The sequence below is a fragment of the Dermochelys coriacea genome, chromosome 5 (assembly GCF_009764565.3).
Source record: "Dermochelys coriacea isolate rDerCor1 chromosome 5, rDerCor1.pri.v4, whole genome shotgun sequence".
Taxonomy (NCBI): Eukaryota; Metazoa; Chordata; order Testudines; family Dermochelyidae; genus Dermochelys; species Dermochelys coriacea.
In genome coordinates, this window is record NC_050072.1 from 30,411 (window position 1) to 50,819 (window position 20,409).

The window sequence follows — 20,409 nt, forward strand, 5'->3', positions numbered from 1 at the left end:
CTTGTCCTTGTTGAAGCTCATCAGATTTCTTTTGGCCCAATCCTCCAATTTGTAAAGGTCACTCTGGACCCTATCCCTACCCTCCAGCTTATCTACCTCTCCCCATCTTAGTGTCATCCGCAAACCTGCTAAGGGTGCAATCCAGCCCATCATCCAGATCATTAATGAAGATGTTGAACAAAACCAGCCCCAGATCAGACCCCTGGGGCATTCCACTTGATTCCGGCTGCCAACTAGACATTGAGTCATTGATCACTGACTATTGAGACTGACTATCTAGCCAGCTTTCTATCCATCTTATAGTGCTTTCATCCAATCCATACTTTTTTAACTTGCTGGCAAGAATACTGTGGGAGAACATATCAAAAGCTTTGCTAATGTCAAGGTATATCACATCCATGCTTTCCTCATATGCACAGAGCCAGTTATCTCATCATAGAAGACAATCAGGTTTGGTTAGGCATGGCTTGCCCCTGGTGAATCTATGTTGACTGTTCCTGATCACCTTCCTCTCCTCCAAGTGCTTCAAAATGGATTCCTTGAGGACCAGATCCATGATTTTTTCCAGGGACTGAGGTGAGGCTGACCGGTCTGTAGTTCCCCAGATTCTCCTTTTCTTTTTTAAAGATGGGCACTATATTTTCCTTTTTCCAATCGCCTGGGACCTTCCCCGATCACCATGAGTTTTCAAAGATAACGGCCAATGGCTCTGCAATCACATCAGCCAACTTCCTCAGCACCCTCAGATGCATTAGATCCGGCCCCATGGACTTGTGCATGTCCAGCTTTTCTAAATAGTCCTTAACCTGTTCTTTCACCACTGAAAGCTGCTCACCTCCTCCCCATACTGTGCTGCATAGTGCAGCATTCTGGGAGCTGACCTTGTCTGTGAAGGGCAAGGCAAAAAGAGCATTGAGTACTTCAGCTTTTTCCCCATCATCTGTCACTAGGTTGCCTCCCCCATACAGTATGGGTCCGACACCCCCTTTTACGCCCTTGTAAAAGAGCACGAAGAGTCACTGGGAACATCCACCACCCTGATGGACACTGCTAGTCAAAAAATATCTGGTCCTGTGCGTGAGACACATGTACGCCTATAGTGGGATCCAGACTGACACATACCTGAAGAACCACCAGAACTCCCAAATGCTATCTAAACCCATCTGACGCTAACTGATTTTGTGACATTCGGCAAGCCACTTCTCCCTCTCCAAGCCACCATTTCCCATTTTTAGAGAGGATAACAGTACTGACCCACCTCATAAATGTATGTATGTGTGTGCATGAGAAAGATAAACTAGTTCTTATAAATACTTTTAAAAGAGTGTCTAAAGTAGATATAGGAGTGAAGAGCTCACTAACTTTGGTGGCACTTGTCACCAGTTTAATATGATGTGGAGATGCAGCCTTGCATCATCTTACGGTGAGAACTAAAAACAAGTGTATCTGAGAGATGTGCCTATCCTCCAAGGAGGCCAACAGAACGCATGCACCCAGAGATGGGCAAAAGCACATCCTTAGTGCTTCCCACCACAATGTCTCCGGGAGTTGGGAAGTCTGCATTGATATTAAAATTTTAAAAAGTCAGAGAGACAAGGGGGTCCTTCTGAGGAAGACTTTTATCCTTCATGCAATTCCCCTAACTTTAGAATACAAGTCATTTAAAAGAGGATTTTATGTAAGACATACTACGTTTTTTGAGAGGGACCTGGCAAGAATGGAAGCGAGGTCTCTTCCCCATCTCCTATAGGAGAAGGTAGATTTGAGGAGGTGGCAAAGGAAAAATATCCTAGCTGGGAGTCCCCCTGTCAGGGTTCTCTTGGTGCTTTACCCAGTAATGGAAAAGGCTAGGAGCTCTGGTAATTCTCCAGCCAATTCTGGTAATTGTCCAGCTCCTCCTTCCTAATGATTCCTTTTAAAAATTCCCTTGACTGGTGAGTTTGCACTGAGCCAGCCAAAGGAGGAGCGGGAGCCAAATTCCCCAAAACCAGAAGGGAAACTCTTGATTTTAGAAGAGGAAAAGCTGTGCTCCCTCATGATCCCCCTTTATTTAAATCTCTAGTTTTGGAAGTGTGAAGTGCTAAATAGGTATTGAATATTTCATCATGGGGGGAGGGGTAACAGTTTGGAACAGGAAACAAGTGGTCCCTCACTGCTATCTCTGGAATGAAAGAGTGGCATGGCACAAAAAAAGGGCAGAGGGGGCACTCACCTGCAGGGTTTTCTTAGCTTGCTCCAAGTTTTCAGCATAGTGGCCATAGAGCTCCATATTCTGAGAGAAACCCTCCAATCCTAGCCCCAAGTGCCCTTTCTCCAAGTGAAGCAGCAGAATCCTGTGTGCAAGGACAGCAGCTCAATGAGAGGGCTACATGATAACCAAAATTGCCTTGGCTCCCTCTAGTTCAATCCCTGTTCTATCCATCATTTTGGGGTCTGTCACCCCTCTCACACCCAGAAATTAAATCCAGGATTCATACTCAAGGGATCCAGTAGGAACTAAACAGAATATTCTCTAAAACATTGGAAAGCTCACTTTCTATGGTTAAAAATACCCTACCCAGCAAGTGACCAGCATGTGGGCAGGCATATGAATAGTTTAGTTTAATAATATAGTACCTTACATGTGCAATAGCTTATGGCTAATATAAAAATATATATAAATTTAGAATCAATAACTCCAAAAACCAGAAACAAATTTTAAACACACAAATTAAAATACAAAATTAGCCCTTCTCTAAAATCAGTTACACCTATAAAATCACCACCCGTAAAATGATATACGCAATAAGAAAAAAAAATTAGGAATACATTATTTCACTGAGGTCAAAGGTAGCCTCTCTTTCACATACTTTTTCTTATTTTTATGGCTGATCAGGCAAATAGGGGAACAGCCCAAATAACCGAAACATTTTCTGTACATAGCAAATATTCTAATTTCTGAACTGACATGGTAAAAGACATCTGGGCCAGGAATGGAGACAAACTATATATTTCTCAGGTGGCAGTACAGGTTACAAGACAATAAACAGCATGATTAGTTTTCAACCTGGCTAGACTGAGATGGGCAAAGAATTATGTCTCTCAGTACCAGCATACCTCACTTCCAAATAGGCCATCTGTGTAGTATGGAAATGGAGGCCTATAAAGGCCCTCCCCTTAACAGACTGTTGTTCAAAATTTGTGACTGAGTCCCCAGTGAAGTGATCAGACAGCAGAGTGGAGTGCAGGACATAGTTAAGAGCAGGTATAGTAAAATGAGATGAGCCGGGCATACAGCGAGGCTCACTGACAATCAATGGACTTCACCTTGTCGCCGAGTGGTACACACGGGAACTGAAACAATCACTCAGCCAACCTCCAAAGAGATGGGAAGATTTTATCATGAAAAGACATGGCCACACATGGAGAAGGAAGGCCAGGATACGAGAAGAATGGAAGACGTGTTGTGATCGGTGCAATCTATACAAGGGCTGAAGAACCAATTGATCAAGGTGTTCAAAATATCCAAATATTTCTCTATGGACAATCTGGCTATCTGGATAGACGTGCACAGGTCAGCAGCTCCCTGGGCACATCTCCAAGCCCCACCAATGTTTGTTATTTTCCACCGATGCACTCTCCCACCCATGTGTGGTACTCCCTCAAGCTGGTCACTTACTGGCTGGTGCAATGTATGGATTCCAGGCGACCGAAGATGGCTTCCTGCACAGCTGGCTGCAGTGTCCCTTTGGCCTTCAGAATTGTCACAAAATACTAACCAGGAAAGAGAAGTACACAGAAGGGTTATACCCCAAAGTCCACACACGGAAGCAGCTACACTCAGCCCGCAGCAACACCAAGAAACTGCAGACCCCCCAACCCTCAACAGCAGCGAGAGCAAGCATAAGAGAGCTCCTACCCTACTGGCATCAAGAAGGTAAGGCTATTCATCAGTGACTGTCTTTCCCCATCACCGTAAATGGGTGATGAGCGCCCAAGGAGCCCCACCACTACCCCCAGGAAAAGGTCAGCAACTCTTAGGGCTTTATAGTCTGTTATTTTGTTTCACGACAACAAATGAGAATATTATCACCTTCCTTATAAACTTAGTTTATTCCGCACTCGACCATCAAACTTTCTGGGCCAACCCCCTCTACCAGCAACCATGCCACTGCACTGGAAGATCCTGGCCAGCACAAATTTATTTGAAAACTCAGATCTCAGAGCCATGAACAGAGGTAGACTGCACAGAGCTGGACGGGTTTTTTTTTTTTTTTTTTGTGTTTAAATATGTTAGGATTCTTTTTGTTCCTAAGTGGTAGAATTTTCAATAATAATACAGAAAAGAAAGTGTTCAATAAGTGCTCCTGTTCTTTATTTGGAAAAAAGCCAGATAATATAGTCTCAGCATCATCTGATGAAGAAACTTTCTTGTCCAACAGTAAATTGGGAGGCTGTTAAACAGCAGCTACTAAAGCAAGATATTTTTAAAATCTGCAGGTCCAGATAATTTGCATCGAAGAGTCCCAAAAGAACTGGTGGAGGAGCTCTTGGAATACTGGGGAAGTTGCAGAGGACTGGCAGAAAGCTAATGTTGTACCAATTTAAAAAAGGGTAAAGGAATGACCTGTGCAATTATAGGCGTGTCAGCCCAACATGGATTCCAGGAAAAGAAAAGCATTGGGTGATACAGGATTTGATTGATAATTATATTCCTTTAATTCTTTAATACTGGATTTAGGTACACTGGTTTAAGTTTGGCTGATAAAGGTAAGGCAATCATAAAATCATAGACACATAGGACTATAGAAGATCTTGATGGGTCATTTACTCCAGTCCCCTGCCCTGAAGCAGGATTATCTAGACTGTCCAGATGGTGTTTGTTTAACCTTTTCTTAAAAGCCTTCAATACCACTTTAGTTAATTTGTTCCACTAATCAACTACCCTTACAGTCTGGAAGTTTTTCCTAATGTCTAACCTAAATCTCCCTTACTGCAATTTGCGCCCATTATTTTTTGTCCTGTCCTCAGTGGATAAGGAGAACAATTTTATCACGCTTCACTTTATAACAGCCTTAAAGACTGCTATGCTCCCCTTTAGTCTTCTCTTCTCCAGACTAAACAAACGCAATTTTTTTTCAATCTTTACTCCTCAGTCATATTTTCTAGATCTTTGTTGCTCTCCTCTGGACTTTCTCCAATCTGTACACATCTTTCCTGACATATGCTGCCCAGAACTGGACACAGTACTCCCAGGTAAGACCTTATCAGCGCTGAGTAGAGTGGGAGAATTACTTCTCATGTCTTGCTTGCAACATTCCTGCTAATACATCTCAGGATGATATTTGCCCCCTTTTGGGGGGGGGGGCAACAGTATTAAATTGTTGACTCATATTTAATTTGTGATTTACTATAACTCCAGATCTTTTTTGTAGTACTCCTTCCTATGTAGTGATTTCCCATTTTGTAATTGTGCAATTGATTATTTCTTCCTAAATGTAGTACTGTGCACTTTTCCTACTGAATTTCATCCCATTTATTTCAGATCATTGCTCCAGTTTGTCAAGGTCGTTATTCTATTCCTGTCCTCCAAAATGCTTGTAATCCTCCCCTCTGCTGCCCCCAGCTTGGAATTGTCTGTAAGCATTGTAAGTGTACTCTTTATGCCATTATCCAACTTATTTATGAAGATATTGAATAGAATCAAACCCAGGTCAGACCCCTGCGGGACCCCACTTGATATGCCCTTTCAGCTTGACTGCAAATCATTGATAACTCCCGCATACAGTTTTCCAACCAGTTGTGCACCCAGCTTACAGCAGGATTGTCTAGGCCAGTGGCTTTCAGTCTTTCCAGACTACTGTACCCCCTTCAGGAGTCCGATTTGCCTTGTGTACTCCAAGTTTCAACTCACTTAAAAACTACTTGTTTATAAAATCAGGCATAAAAACACCTGTCACAGCACACGATTACTGAAAAATTGCTTACTTTCTCATTTTTAACATATAATTATAAAATAAATCAATTGGAACATAAATATTGTATTTATATTTCAATGTATAGTATATATAGCCATATAAACGAGTCACTGTCTGTGTGAAATTTTAGTTTGTACTGATTTTGCTAGTGCTTTTTATATAGCCTGTTGTAAAACTAGGCAAATATCTAGATGAGTTGATGTACCTCCTGGAAGACCTCTGCATACCCACAGGGGTATGCATATTCCTGGTTGAGAACCACTGGTCTAGGCTATATGTCCCTAGTTTGCTTATGACAAGGTCATGTTAAACAATATCAAAAGCCTTATGAAAGTCGAGATATGTCATATCTACTGCTTCCCCCTATCCTCAAGGCTTGTTACTCTATCAAAGGAGGGCATTAGATTGGTTTGACACGCTTTGTTCTTGACAACGTAATGTAATAGACCTAGATTTCTGTAGGGTATTTGACTTGGTACCATACAACATTCTAATTAAGAAGCTAGAATGATATACAAATCAACATGGCACATGCTAACTAGATTAAAAAAAAACTAGCTAAATGACAAGTCTCAAAATGCAATCGTAAATGGGAAATCGTCATTGAGTGACCGTTTCCAGTTAGGTCACGCAGGTATTAGTTCTTGGCCCTTAACTATTTAACATTTTTATCAATGAACTAGAAGAAAACAAAATCATCACTGATAAAGTTTACAAATAACACAAAGATTGGAAACATGGTAAATAATGAGGAGGGCAGGTCACTGATACAGAGCTATCTGGATCACTTGGCAGATTGGGTGCAAGCAAACAATGTGTTTCAATGTGGCTAAATGTAAAGTTATCCATTTAGGAACAAAGAGTCCAGGCCAGGGGTCGACAACCTTTCAGAAGCGGTGTGCCAAGTCTTCATTTATTCACTGTAATTTAAGGTTTTGATGTGTTTGTAAAGTAAACAAGGTTTTTAAAATGTTTAAGAAGCTTCATTTAAAATTAAATTAAAATGCTGATCTTACGCTGCCGCCCCGCTCAGCCCGCTGCCAGCCCGGGGTTCCATTCACCTAGGCCGGCAGCAGGCCGAGCGGGGCCGGACGCTGGGACCCCGGCTGGCAGCAGGCTGAGCGGAGCCGGCGGCCAGGACCCCAGACCGTCAGTGGGCCGAGTGGCTCAGCCAGCTGCCGGTCCCACTCAGCCCGCTGCCAGTCTGGGATTGCCCACATAGAGTGGGTACCTACCTTCTCCCTGGTTCTAGCCCATTCTCTTCCTCTCTCTCTGCACTGAGCTGAGGATGGAAGTGCATTGAGCACAGAGCTGGGGGTGAAGGAGCAGGCTGAGTGTAGGAGTGCACTGAGCACAGGGTCTGGCCAGGAGCTAGAACAAGGGAGGGGGCTCAGGGTTGGGGCAGGAGGTTTGGGTGTGGAGTGCTTACCTGGGCAGCTCCCATTTGGTGTGAGGGGTGCAGGTGGGAATGTGGGGGGGTGGGTAGGTGCAGGAGCTACCGTTTGGTGCTCAGGGTGGGGGTGGGAATGTGGGGGGTGCAAGAGTCAGAGCATGGGGGGCTGGGGGCGTGTGAGGAGGGTGCAGGAGTCAGAGCATGGGGTGTGGGGGGCAGGGTATGTGTGGGGGGTGCTGGAGTCAGGGCTGGGGTCATGGGGGGGGTGCAGGAGTCAGGGCAGGAGGCTGGGGTGTGTGGGGGGTGGAGGGGTCAGGGCAGGAGGCTGGGGTGTGTGGGGGGTGGAGGGGTCAGGGAAGAGGGCTGGGTGTGTGGGCTAGGGTCCTGTGGGTGCTCCCAGCTCCCTGCCCAGAGTGGCTCAGGCAGGGGGCTATAGGGGATATGCCCTCATTCCACCCACTTTCCCCAAGACCTGATCCTCTCCTCTTCTCTGCCTCCTCCCCGGAGCAGCAAGTGTGCTGTGGCTCCGCTTCTCCCACTCCCGCACAAGGGCCATCAGCTGATCCGTGGCAGGGAGGGAGAGGAGGAGGGGCAGGAACCCAGCACGCTGGGGAAGAGGCGGGGGAGGGGGGAGCTTGCCTGCCCTGCAGCAGCAGCTGCCAGGACCAAGCTCCTTCACCCTGCCCCTGCGTGGGGGTGGGGGAAGGGGTTCTGAAGAGGATTTGGGGGTCATGGTAGATAATCAGCTGAACATGAGCTCCCATTGCAATGCTGTGGCTGAAAGAGCGAATATGATCCTTGTATAACAAGAGGAATCTCAAGTTGGATAAAGAAGTGTTTTTAATCTTTGTATTTGGCACTGGTGTGGAAATTTGTTAGTCTCTAAGGTGCCACAAGTACTCCTTTTCTTTTTGCGAATACAGACTAACACGGCTGCTACTCTGAATACTGGAATACTGTGTCCAGTTCTGGTGCCCACAATTGAAAGAGGATGTTGATAGACTGGAGAAGGTCCAGAGAAGAGACAAGAATGTTGAAAGGATTAGAAGACATGCCTTACAGCAAAAGACTCAAGGAGCTGAACCTTTTTAACTTCAAGAGAAGATTAAACAGCAACTTTTTAACAGTTTGAAGCCTTCTGATGCCCCTAATGGCAGGTATGCATCTCTGCAACTCTCACAGATCACTACAGAAAGCACTCTAGGTCCTTTATTGGTTTACAGCAGTGTTTCTGCTGTAAACACAGGGTTTACAGTAGGTTTGGGCGGGGGGGGGGGGGTCTAAAGCATAGGGCTGGCGTTAGGGGGTGACAAGCAGAGCAATTGCCCAGGGCCTGCAAACTAAGTTACATGCTTGAGCCCTGGGCTCCCTGTGGCATAGAGCCCCAGACAACTGCCTGATTGCCACCCCTTAACACCAGCCCTGAGTATTATTAATAATTTAGGAGTACTTGTGGCACCTTAGAGACTAACAAATTTATCAGAGCATAAGCGTTCATGAGCTACAGCTCACTTCATCGGATGCATCCAATGAAGTGAGCTGTAGCTCACGAAAGCTTATGCTCTAATAAATGTTAGTCTCTAAGGTACCACAAGTACTCCTTTTCTTTTTGCGAATACAGACTAACACGGCTGCTACTCTGAAACCTGTCATTAATAATTTACTTACTGATATTTAAAGTAGGGGGTGGCAATTTTTTCAAGTGTCAATGGGGGGGGGGTGATCAAAATTTATTTATTTTTAAATCCAAAGGGGGTCGCCAGCACAAAAAGGTTGAGAAACACTGGGTTTATAAAGTTCCAGTCCCACCCCAAACCATAGTCTTAACAAAAACTCCACAAGGTACAACTGCAAATGATCTCAGGTGTCTTCTCATCACTGGCTATTCATCCAGACCCTTCTTAAGCCTTGTGGCACTCTGAGTGCCAGTGGAGGAATGCCAGATTCTCCCCTTCCTGATGTCCCCTGACAAATGCAGTACTTAAACAGTCCTTGTTATCCGGAGTTTAAACATATTGTCCCAAACAGCTACAACCCACCCTGTGTGGGCTTCTATCTCCTCTAGGAGATTTTGGGAACTCTTTTCAGCTGCCTGTCTGAGCTTTTGCTCCAGACAGTTCTGCCTCTCTAACCCCAGAGTAGGTCTTCTCCAGCCCTTCTCTTTCTAGTTCCTCTTTATAGAACGTGTTCCTGGCCCCCCACAGCTGGAACTGATAACTTCAAACCTATTTAGCCCCAGGTGTACTCAAATAGCTAAACTGGACCCACAGAAATAGCTACTTAGGGCTTGGCTACTACACTTGCAAGTTAGAGCACATTAAATCAGACCTGGGCGCCCTAACTCCTGAGGTGGCCACACTGGCAAGGCACTTAGAGCACCTGGACTCGGCAGCTGGAGCATTCCTGGTAATCCACCTCCACAAGAAGCATAAAGCTTGCTGTGCCCCGGCTGAAACGCCCAGGTGTCAGTGTGGACAATGTGTTGCATTACTGCGCTGTGATTGGCCTCCGGAAACATCCCATAATCCACTGAATTCAAGTGGTCCATGCGGATATCCCCTTTCAAAGCTCCGTTTCTGACAGTCTGCTGCGTATCTGCTCCGGGACACAAAGCAAACCATTACTGTGGAATGCTGCTGTTGCCATGGCAGGCGTGCGTGTGTTGAATTTACAAGACAGCATGCTGACACTCTCTGCCCCCCAAAACACACTGTCTCTCCCACCACATACACACAACACACTCCCTGTCACACTCCCAACCATTTGAAAAGCACACTGCAGCCACTTGCACACTGGGATAGCTATCACAATCATAGAATACCAGGGTTGGAAGGGACCTCAGGAGGTCATCTAGTCCAATCCCCTGCTTAAAGCAGGACCAATACCCAATTAAATCATCCTGGCCAGGGCTTCGTCAAGCCTGACCTTAAAAAACCTCGAAGGAAGGAGATTCCACCATCTCCCTAGATAATCCATTCCAGTGCTTCACCACCCTCCTAGTGAAATAGTGTTTCCTAATATCCAACCTAACCCCCCCACCCCATGGCAACTTGAGACCATTGCTCCTCATTCTGTCATCTGCTACCACTGAGAACAGACTAGATCAATCCTCTTTAGAACCCCTTTTCAGGTAGTTGAAAGCAGCTATCAAATCCCCACTCATTCTTCTTTTCTGCAGACTAAATAAGCCCAGTTCCCTCAGCCTCTCATCATAAATCACATGCTCCAGCCCTCTCATCATTTTTGTTGCCCTCTGCTGGACTCTTTCCAATTTTTCCACATTCTTCTTGTAGTGTGGGGCCCAAAACGCACTGCTCTCTGTGGTGCTGCAAGAGCTGCTAATGTGGCCATGCCACCATGCTTGCAGCTGACAGTGTAAACACACGGCAGCGTTTTCCCTGCTGCTGTCTCCAAAGGCTGGTTTAACTCCCAGCACTCTACACCTACAAATGTAGCCAAGCCCTTAGCCACTGGTACCATTCCTCCTAAATGGATCAGGCACACTATGACAGGCTTGATCATAGTCTCTAAGTACCTACATGGGAAACAGAAATTTGGTAATAGAAAACTCTTCAATCTAGTAGACAAAAGGTAAAACAATGGCTGGAAGTTGAAGCTAGATAAATTCAGAGTGGGAGTAAGGGGCACATTTTTAGCAGTCGATGTAACCAACTATTGGAACAATTTACCAAGGATTGTGGTGGATTCTCTACCACTGGCATTTAAAACAAAACAAAAAAAATCAAGATTTGATTTTCTAGAGATTTATTTTTTAAAATAACTACTCTAGTTTAAACAGAACTTAGTTCAGGGAAGTCCTATGGCCTGTGTTACAGAGGAAATCAGAGATCATCAGGGTCCCTTCTGGCTTTATAATCTATCAATCTAGCCACACAGAAATCATACAAACCTCAGGAAATTAAGCAAACACACTTCTCAATCCCAAAGAAAGTATACAGCAAGAGTTTGCCTCTTACTCCATGAAAAAGACAGTCAGAATGCTGCTGTGTGGCCTCCAGTATGACCCCCTACCAAGACAGAAGAATGGAGGTATGACTCTACACCCTATATTCAACAGAATAATATTATTATGATATGATTATGGCATAATTATGATGCATTTTGTACAAAGTGGGTCATGTAAGGTGTCATTGGGAAAGTTATGATTTGCTGAATATGATTATTCTGTTTGTATGAATGTATCATTTTTCTATCTGAAGTTACGAATATTGACAAATATCTGTATTTCACATGTAGTCACACCTGGGTGACACTCACTAGGCAAAATGCTTCCAGTCTAGATAGCCGGTTGTGAAGGGCCTATTCAAGGAAATGGGTCATTAGGAAGAACAATAAGCCTTAGGAGAAGCTTACCCCCACCAGGTGAGCCTTCATGAGAATGCTCCAGATAGCCTGTAAGTAATGGCTGCTATGATTCAACAAGGTATGCAAGGGCATGGGACCAGCCCACATGACACGGAACTCCATTATGGATACCAGTGTTTTTTCCACAAAAGGTTTCCGCCATATGCTAAAGCTTTATAAGGCAGGGAGTGACATCATTGGTTGTTCTTCACTTCCCCACAATTGAACACCTAAGAGAAGCTCCAAAAGAAAAGGACTTGGAACAGGGGTGGGGATCCCAAGCTGCAAAGCAAGTGCAGCTTGTGCCTTGAGAATCTGCAAGCCTGCTTGTATCATCAGTCAGGGTGAGAATTGTTACTTCAAATCCTATCCTCCTAGTATGTTAAGCTCAGTTTGCGTTTTTGTTTATTTACTAGGTAATCTGCTTTGATCTGTTTGCTATCACTTATAATCATTTAAAATCTATCTTTTTGTAGTTAATAAACTTATTTTATGTTTTAATCTAAACCAGTAAGTTTGGAGTGAAGTGCTTGGGAATCTTAGCTAAGGGGTAGGGGCTGGTGCATTTCTTCTCCACATTGAGGGAGGAGCAAACACTATCAGCTTATGCTTTACAGTTCCACGTGCAGTGCAAGACTGTATAATTTTGGATTTATATTCCAAAAGGGGTGCATAGCTGGGGGTTATCTTGGCTGTAGTCTCTCTATTGTTGATTCATGCAGCGACTGGTCAGAAAGCCTGCTTGTAACTGCAGCTGGGTCTGTCTCTACCTACATGAATGCTGGTGGTAGGATCGGGAGTGGGTCTGCAGCTTGTCACAGCAGCACAGTGTGAGAGGGAGCCCAGGCTGGTGAGTCAGAGTGATACTCCAGTTCCAGGTGGCACCCTGGGGGGAACCCGTCACAGGGGGGATGGCAAAAAGGGACCTACTAGCCCCTGGACACCCACACATCAAGGTGTCACTACCTCATGAGGAAGCCCCGATACTCACTGTGGTCACCAAGTCCAGCTGCTCCAGGTATTTCTGCTCCGTTTCCACCAGTTCCTTGGCTGTTCGGCTACGTTTCCTCTCCCACCGGGCCCTCTGTTCTTCCACAGTGTTGACTGCGGCCACAGGCTGCAGTAGCATGATGCTTATGATTGATTTAAGGGTGCGGATGCAGACATCTGATATCTTTCCCTGAAGTAATAAAAGCCACAAACACCTGTGATAAAAGTGCACCCTGGATAGTGGGATTTTGTGCTCTGCTACTGTTTACCCTTCATTATGTAGGCAAAGGAAACAGAAAGGTTACTAACCAGTAACAGGTTTCAGAGTAGCAGCCGTGTTAGTCTGTATTCGCAAAAAGAAAAGAAGTACTTGTGGCACCTTAGAGACTAACAAATTTATTAGAGCATAAGCTTTTGTGAGCTACAGCTCACTTCATTGGATGCATTTGGTGGAAAAAACAGAGGGGAGATTGATATACACACACAGAGAACATGAAACAACGGGTTTCTTTGAGAAATGCCTGTGTGAATTTATACTTGTGGGTTGTGACAACTCCCATGTCAAACTGCAGAACTGTCTTGAAAATGTTATCTAAGTAGAAAAAAAGAGGTTACAAAAGGTAAAAAATTCAATAATGGGGGATTTCAACTATCCTTATATTGACTGAGTACATGTCACCTCATGAAGAGATACAGAGATAAAATTTCTAAACACAGCTTCTTGGGGCAGTTTATCCTGGAACCCACAAGGGGACACAGGATCTGGTCCAAAAGGCAACTATAGCTAAACTGTTCCATAGCGACCGTAAGATAATTAAATGTAACATCCTTGTAGAGGGGAAAATACCAAAGAAACCCACCACAGTAGCATTTAACTTCTAACTAAAATGAGGAAGCTAGTTAAATGGAAATGAAAAGGAACAGTCACAAGAGTGAAATGCCTGCAAACTGCATGGAAACTATTTTAAAACACCATAATAGGGGCTCAAACTAAATGTATATCCCAAATAAAATAAAAAAATATAGTCAGAGGACCAAAAAAATCCCACCATAGTTAAACAGCAGATTAAAAGAGGTGGTTAGAGGCAAAAAGGCATCCTATTAAAAGTAGAAATTAAATCCTAGTGAGGAAAATACAAAGGAACATACACTTTAGCAAGTCAAGTGTAAAAGTATAAGGTGGCAGACCAAGAAAGAATCAGAAGAGATAAGGACACACTAGATATGGACACACAAACTAACAGCAAAAAAAGCTCATCAGAAGTAGGAAGCCTTCCAAGCAATCAGTAGGGCCACTGGATGATCAAGGTGCAAAAGGAGCACTCAAGAAAGCCAAGGCACTGCAGAGAAGCTTAATGAATTCTTTACATTAGTCTTCACTGGAGAGCACGTGGGGGATATTCCCACACTGAGCCATTCTTTTTAGGTGACAAATATAAGTAACTGTCCCAGACTGAGATGTCAATAGAGACGGTTTTGCAATTTAAATGATAAATTAAACAGTAATAAGTTACCAGGACCAGATGGTGTTCACCAAAGAGTTCTGAAGGAATTCAAATATGAAATTGCAGAACTACTAACTGTGGTACATAACCTATTGCTTAAATCAACCTCCATATCAGATGACTGGAGAATAGCGAATGCAAGCCCAATTTTTTTAAAAGGCTCCAGTGGCGATCCTGGCAGCTACAGGCCTGTAAATTTAACTTCAGTACCAGCAAATTGGTTGAAACTAGAGTAAAGAACAAAATTTTCAGACTCATAGATGAACACAATTTGTTGGGAAGAGTCAACATGGCTTTTGTAAAGGGAAATTATGCCTCACCTATTTATCAGAATTCTAGGAGGGTGTCAATAAGCATGTGGACAAGGGTGATCCAGTTGATGTAGCGTACTCAGACTTTCAGAAAGGCTTTAACAAAGTCCCACACCAAAGGCTCTTAAGAAAAGTAAGCATTTATGGGATAAGAGGGAAGGTCCTCATGGATCAGTCACCAGATAAAATACAGTAAACAAAAGGTAGGAATAAATGGTCAGTTTTCACAATGGAGAGAGGTAAGTAATATGGTCCCCCAAGGAGCTGGATTGGGACCTGTGCTGTTCAATATATTTATAAATGATCTGGAAAAAAGAGATAAATAGTGAGATGGCAAAATTTTCAGACCATTCTAAATTATTCAATATAGTTAAGTCCCAAGCTGACTGTGAAAGTTATAAAGAGACCTCACAAAACTGGGTGACTGAGTAGCAAAATGGAAGATGAAATTTGGTGTTGATAAGTGCAAAATAATGAACATTGCAAAAAATAATTCCAACTATCCATACAAAATGATGGAGTCTAAATTACTGGTTACCACTCAAGAAAGAGATCTTGGGAGTCCTCGTAGACAGTTCTCTGAAAACATCCACTCAATATGCAGTACTTGTGGCACCTTAGAGACTAACAAATTTATTAGAGCATAAGCTTTCGTGAGCTACAGCTCAATTCATCGGATGCATTTGGTGGAAAAAACAGAGGAGAGATTTATATACACACACAGAGAACATGAAACAATGGGTTTATCATACACACTGTAAGGAGAGTGATCACTTAAGATAAGCCATCACCAGCAGCAGGGGGGGGAAAGGAGGAAAACCTTTCACTGTGACAAGCAAGGTAGGCTAATTCCAGCAGTTAACAAGAATATCAGAGGAACAGTGGGGGGTGGGGTGGGGGGGAGAAATAACATGGGGAAATAGTTTTACTTTGTGTAATGACTCATCCATTCCCAGTCTCTATTCAAGCCTAAGTTAATTGTATCCAGTTTGCAAATTAATTCCAATTCAGCAGTCTCTCGTTGGAGTCTGTTTTTGAAGCTTTTTTGTTGAAGTATAGCCACTCTTAGGTCTGTGATCGAGTGACCAGAGAGATTAAAGTGTTCTTCAACTGGTTTTTGAATGTTATAATTCTTGACGTCTGATTTGTGTCCATTCATTCTTTTACGTAGAGACTGTTCAGTTTGGCCAAATGTACATGGCAGAGGGGCATTGCTGGCACATGATGGCATATATCACATTGGTAGATGCGCAGGTGAACAAGCCTCCGATAGTGTGGCTGATGTGATTAGGCCCTATGATGGTGTCCCCTGAATAGATATGTGGACACAGTTGGCAACGGGCTTTGTTGCAAGGATAGGTTCCTGGGTTAGTGTTTCTGTTGTGTGGTGTGTGGTTGCTGGTGAGTATTTGCTTCAGGTTGGGGGGCTGTCTGTAAGCAAGGACTGGCCTGTCTCAAGATCTGTGAGAGTGATGGGTCGTCCTTCAGGATAGGTTGTAGATCCTTGATGATGCGTTGGAGAGGTTTTAGTTGGGGGCTGAAGATGATGGCTAATGGCGTTCTGTTATTTTCTTGGTTAGGCCTGTCCTGTAGTAGGTGACTTCTGGGTACTCTTCTGGCTCTGTCAATCTGTTTCTTCACTTTAGCAGGTGGGTATTGTAGTTGTAGGAATGCATGATAGAGATCTTGTAGGTGTTTGTCTCTGTCTGAGGGGTTGGAGCAAATGCGGTTATATCGTAGAGCTTGGCTGTAGACAATGGATCGAGTGGTATGATCTGGATGAAAGCTAGAGGCATGTAGGTAGGAATAGCGGTCAGTAGGTTTCCGATATAGGGTGGTGTTTATGTGACCATCGCTTATTAGCACCGTAGTGTCCAGGAAGTGGATCTCTTGTGTGGACTGGTCCAGGCTGAGGTTGATGGTGGGATGGAAATTGTTGAAATCATGGTGGAATTCCTCAGGGGCTTCTTGTCCATGGGTCCAGATGATGAAGATGTCATCAATGTAGCGCAAGTAGAGTAGGGGCATTAGGGGACGAGAGCTGAGGAAGCGTTGTTCTAAGTCAGCCATAAAAATGTTGGCATACTGTGGGGCCATGTGGGTACCCATCGCAGTGCCGCTGATTTGAAGGTATACATTGTCCCCAAATGTGAAATAGTTATGGGTGAGGACAAAGTCACAAAGTTCAGCCACCAGGTTAGCCGTGACAGTATCGGGGATACTGTTCCTGACGGCTTGTAGTCCATCTTTGTGTGGAATGTTGGTGTAGAGGGCTTCTACATCCATAGTGGCTAGGATGGTGTTTTTAGGAAGATCACCAATGGACTGTAGTTTCCTCAGGAAGTCAGTGGTGTCTCGAAGATAGCTGGGAGTGCTGGTAACGAAGGGCCTGAGGAGGGAGTCTACATAGCCAGACAATCCTGCTGTCAGGGTGCCAATGCCTGAGATGATGGGGCGTCCAGGATTTCCAGGTTTATGGATCTTGGGTAGCAGATAGAATACCCCAGGTCGGGGTTCTAGGGGTGTGTCTGTGCGGATTTGTTCTTGTGCTTTTTCAGGGAGTTTCTTGAGCAAATGCTGTAGTTTCTTTTGGTAACTCTCAGTGGGATCAGAGGGTAATGGCTTGTAGAAAGTGGTGTTGGAGAGCTGCCTAGTAGCCTCTTGTTCATACTCCGACCTATTCATGATGACGATAGCACCTCCTTTGTCAGCCTTTCTGATTATGATGTCAGAGTTGTTTCTGAGGCTGTGGATGGCACTGTGTTCTGCATGGCTGAGGTTATGGGGTAAGCGATGCTGCTTTTCCACAATTTCAGCTCGTGCAAGTCGGCGGAAGCATTCTATGTAGAAATCCAGGCTGCTGTTTCGACCTTCAGGAGGAGTCCACCCAGAATCCTTCTTTTTGTAGTGTTGGCAGGAAGGTCTCTGTGGGTTAATATGTTGGTCAGAGGTGTGTTGGAAATATTCCTTGAGTCTGAGACGTCGAAAATAGGATTCTAGGTCACCACAGAACTGTATCATGTTCGTGGGGGTGGAGGGGCAAAAGGAGAGGCCCCGAGATAGGACAGATTCTTCTGCTGGGCTAAGAGTATAGTTGGATAGATTAACAATATTGCTGGGTGGGTTACGGGAACCATTATTGTGGTCCCTTGTGGCATATAGTAGTTTAGATAGCTTAATGTCCTTTTTCTTTTGTAGAGAAGCAAAGTGTGTGTTGTAAATGGCTTGCTGCTGGAATTAGCCTACCTTGCTTGCCACCATGAAAGGTTTTCCTCCTCCCCCTCCCCCCCCCCCCTCCCGCTGCTGGTGATGGCTTATCTTAAGTGATCACTCTCCTTACAGTGTGTATGATAAACCCATTGTTTCATGTTCTCTGTGTGTGTGTATATAAATCTCTCCTGTTTTTTCCACCAAATGCATCCGATGAAGTGAGCTGTAGCTCACGAAAGCTTATGCTCTAATAAATTTGTTAGTCTCTAAGGTGCCACAAGTACTGCTTTTCTTTTTGCGAATACAGACTAACATGGCTGCTACTCTGAAACCTGTCAATATGCAGTGGCAGTCAAAAAAGCTAACAAAATGACAGAAAATATTGTAAAAAGAAAAGGAGTACGTGTGGCACCTTAGAGACTAACAAATTTATTAGAGCATAAGCTTTCGTGAGCTACAGCTCGTGAGCTGTAGCTCACGAAAGCTTATGCTCTAATAAATTTGTTAGTCTCTAAGGTGCCACACGTACTCCTTTTCTTTTTGCGAATACAGACTAACACGGCTGCTACTCTGAAACCAGAAAATATTGTATGAACAGCTTTCATATGATGATAGGTTAAAAAGACTGGAACTGTTCAGCTTATAAAAGGCACGACACAATATAAGTCTATAAAATCACGGATGGTGTGGAGAAAATGTTATTTATCTCTTCGCATAACACAAGAACCAGAGGGGTCATCCAACGAAATTAATAAGCAGGTTTAAAACAAACATAAGGAAGCACTTCTTCAAAGAATGTATATGGTCAACTTGTGGAACGCATTGCCAGGGGATTCTTGTGAAGGCCAAAAGTATAACTGGTTCAAAAAAGAATTAGGTAAGTCCATGGAGGATAGGTCCATCAACGGCTATTAGCCATGATAGTCAAAACCCCATGCTCCCCATGTCCCTAAACCTCTGAGTGCCAGAAGCTGGAAATGGATGACAGGGAATATATTGCTCAATAAATTGCCCTGTTCTTTTTCTTCCCTCTAAAGCATCTGTCACTGGTTGGCATCAGAAGACAGTATACTGGGCTAGATGGACCATTGGTCTTACCCATTATGGCCCTTCTTACAAATTGATAATTTATATCAAATTAAAGTATTTGCCGAGGAGCTCTCTGAACCATTAAGTCTTGATTTTTATTAAACCTTGGAACACTGTGGACATTGCAGAGGACTGGAAAAAGCCAGTGTTGTCCTGAATATTTAAAAATGGAATGTGGGATGACCCGAGAAATTGTAGACTGGTTAGCCAGTCATCAGTTCTGGGCAAAATTATGGAAAGGTTGATATGGGACTCAGTAGCATAATTCATACCTAATCAAGACTCAGAGTAGCAGCCGTGTTAGTCTGTATTCACAAAAAGAAAAGGAGTACTTGTGGCACCTTAGAGACTAACAAATTTATTAGAGCATAAGCTTTCGTGAGCTACAGCTCACTTCATCAGATGCATTCAGTGGAAAATACAGTGGGGAGATTTATATACATAGAGAACCTGAAACAATGGGTGTTACCATACACACTTTTTGCGTATACAGACTAACATGGATGCTACTCTGAAACCATATACACTGTAACAAGAGAGTGATCACTTAAGGTGAGCTATTACCAGCAGGAGAGTGGGGGAAAAACCTTTTGTAGTGATCATCAAGGCCATTTCCAGCAGTTGACAAGAACGTCTGAGGAACAGTGGTGGGTGGAGGGGAGGAATAAACATGGGGAAATAGTTTTAATTTGTGTAATGACCCATCCACTCCCAGTCTCTATTCAAGCCTAAGTTAATTGTATCCAGTTTGCAAATTAATTCCAATTCAGCAGTCTCTCGTTGGAGTCTGTTTTTGAAGTTTTTTTGTTGAAGGATAGCCACTCTCGGGTCTGTAATCGAGTGACCAGAGAGACTGAAGTGTTCTCCAACTGGTTTTTGAATGTTATAATTCTTGACATCTGATTTGTGTCCTGCTGAAGTGAAGAAACAGATTGACAGAACCAGAAGAGTACCCAGAAGTCACCTACTAGAGGATAGGCCCAACAAAGAAAATAACAGAACGCCACTAACCATCATCTTCAGCCCCCAACTAAAACCTCTCCAACGCATCATCAAGGATCTACAACCTATCCTGAAGGACGACCCATCACTCTCACAGATCTTGGGAGACAGGCCAGTCCTTGCTTACAGACAGCCCCCCAACCTGAAGCAAATACTCACCAGCAACCACACACCACACAACAGAATCACTAACCCAGGAACCTATCCTTGCAACAAAGCCCATTGCCAACTCTGTCCACATATCTATTCAGGGGACACCATCATAGGGCCTAATCACATCAGCCACACTATCGGAGGCTTGTTCACCTGCGCATCTACCAATGTGATATATGCCATCATGTGCCAGCAATGCCCCTCTGCCATGTACATTGGTCAAACTGGACAGTCTCTACGTAAAAGAATAAATGGACACAATTCAGACGTCAAGAATTATAACATTCAAAAACCAGTTGGAGAACACTTCAGTCTCTCTGGTCACTCGATTACAGACCCGAGAGTGGCTATCCTTCAACAAAAAAACTTCAAAAACAGACTCCAAGGAGAGACTGCTGAATTGGAATTAATTTGCAAACTGGATACAATTAACT

At 43.9% G+C, this 20,409-nt stretch overlaps 1 protein-coding gene across 4 annotated transcripts in view; it reads right to left on the reverse strand.

Moving 5' to 3' along the window:
* Nucleotides 1-20,409, reverse strand: part of ARHGEF39 (Rho guanine nucleotide exchange factor 39) — a 71,992-nt gene that overhangs the window by 28,416 nt on the left and 23,167 nt on the right. For 2 of the 4 annotated variants that reach the window (XM_043514843.1, XM_043514844.1), the window contains exons 2-4: nucleotides 12,707-12,895; nucleotides 3,659-3,753; nucleotides 2,213-2,333 (exon numbers count right to left, since the gene is read on the reverse strand). In XM_043514843.1, coding sequence (XP_043370778.1) covers nucleotides 2,213-2,333; nucleotides 3,659-3,753; nucleotides 12,707-12,844 — 354 coding nt within the window. In that variant the 5' untranslated portion in view covers nucleotides 12,845-12,895. Of the gene's footprint in view, nucleotides 1-2,212; nucleotides 2,334-3,658; nucleotides 3,754-11,260; nucleotides 11,313-12,706; nucleotides 12,907-13,209; nucleotides 13,298-20,409 lie in introns of those variants that run through there. The other 2 variants (XM_043514845.1, XM_043514846.1) reach the window with 2 other exon arrangements.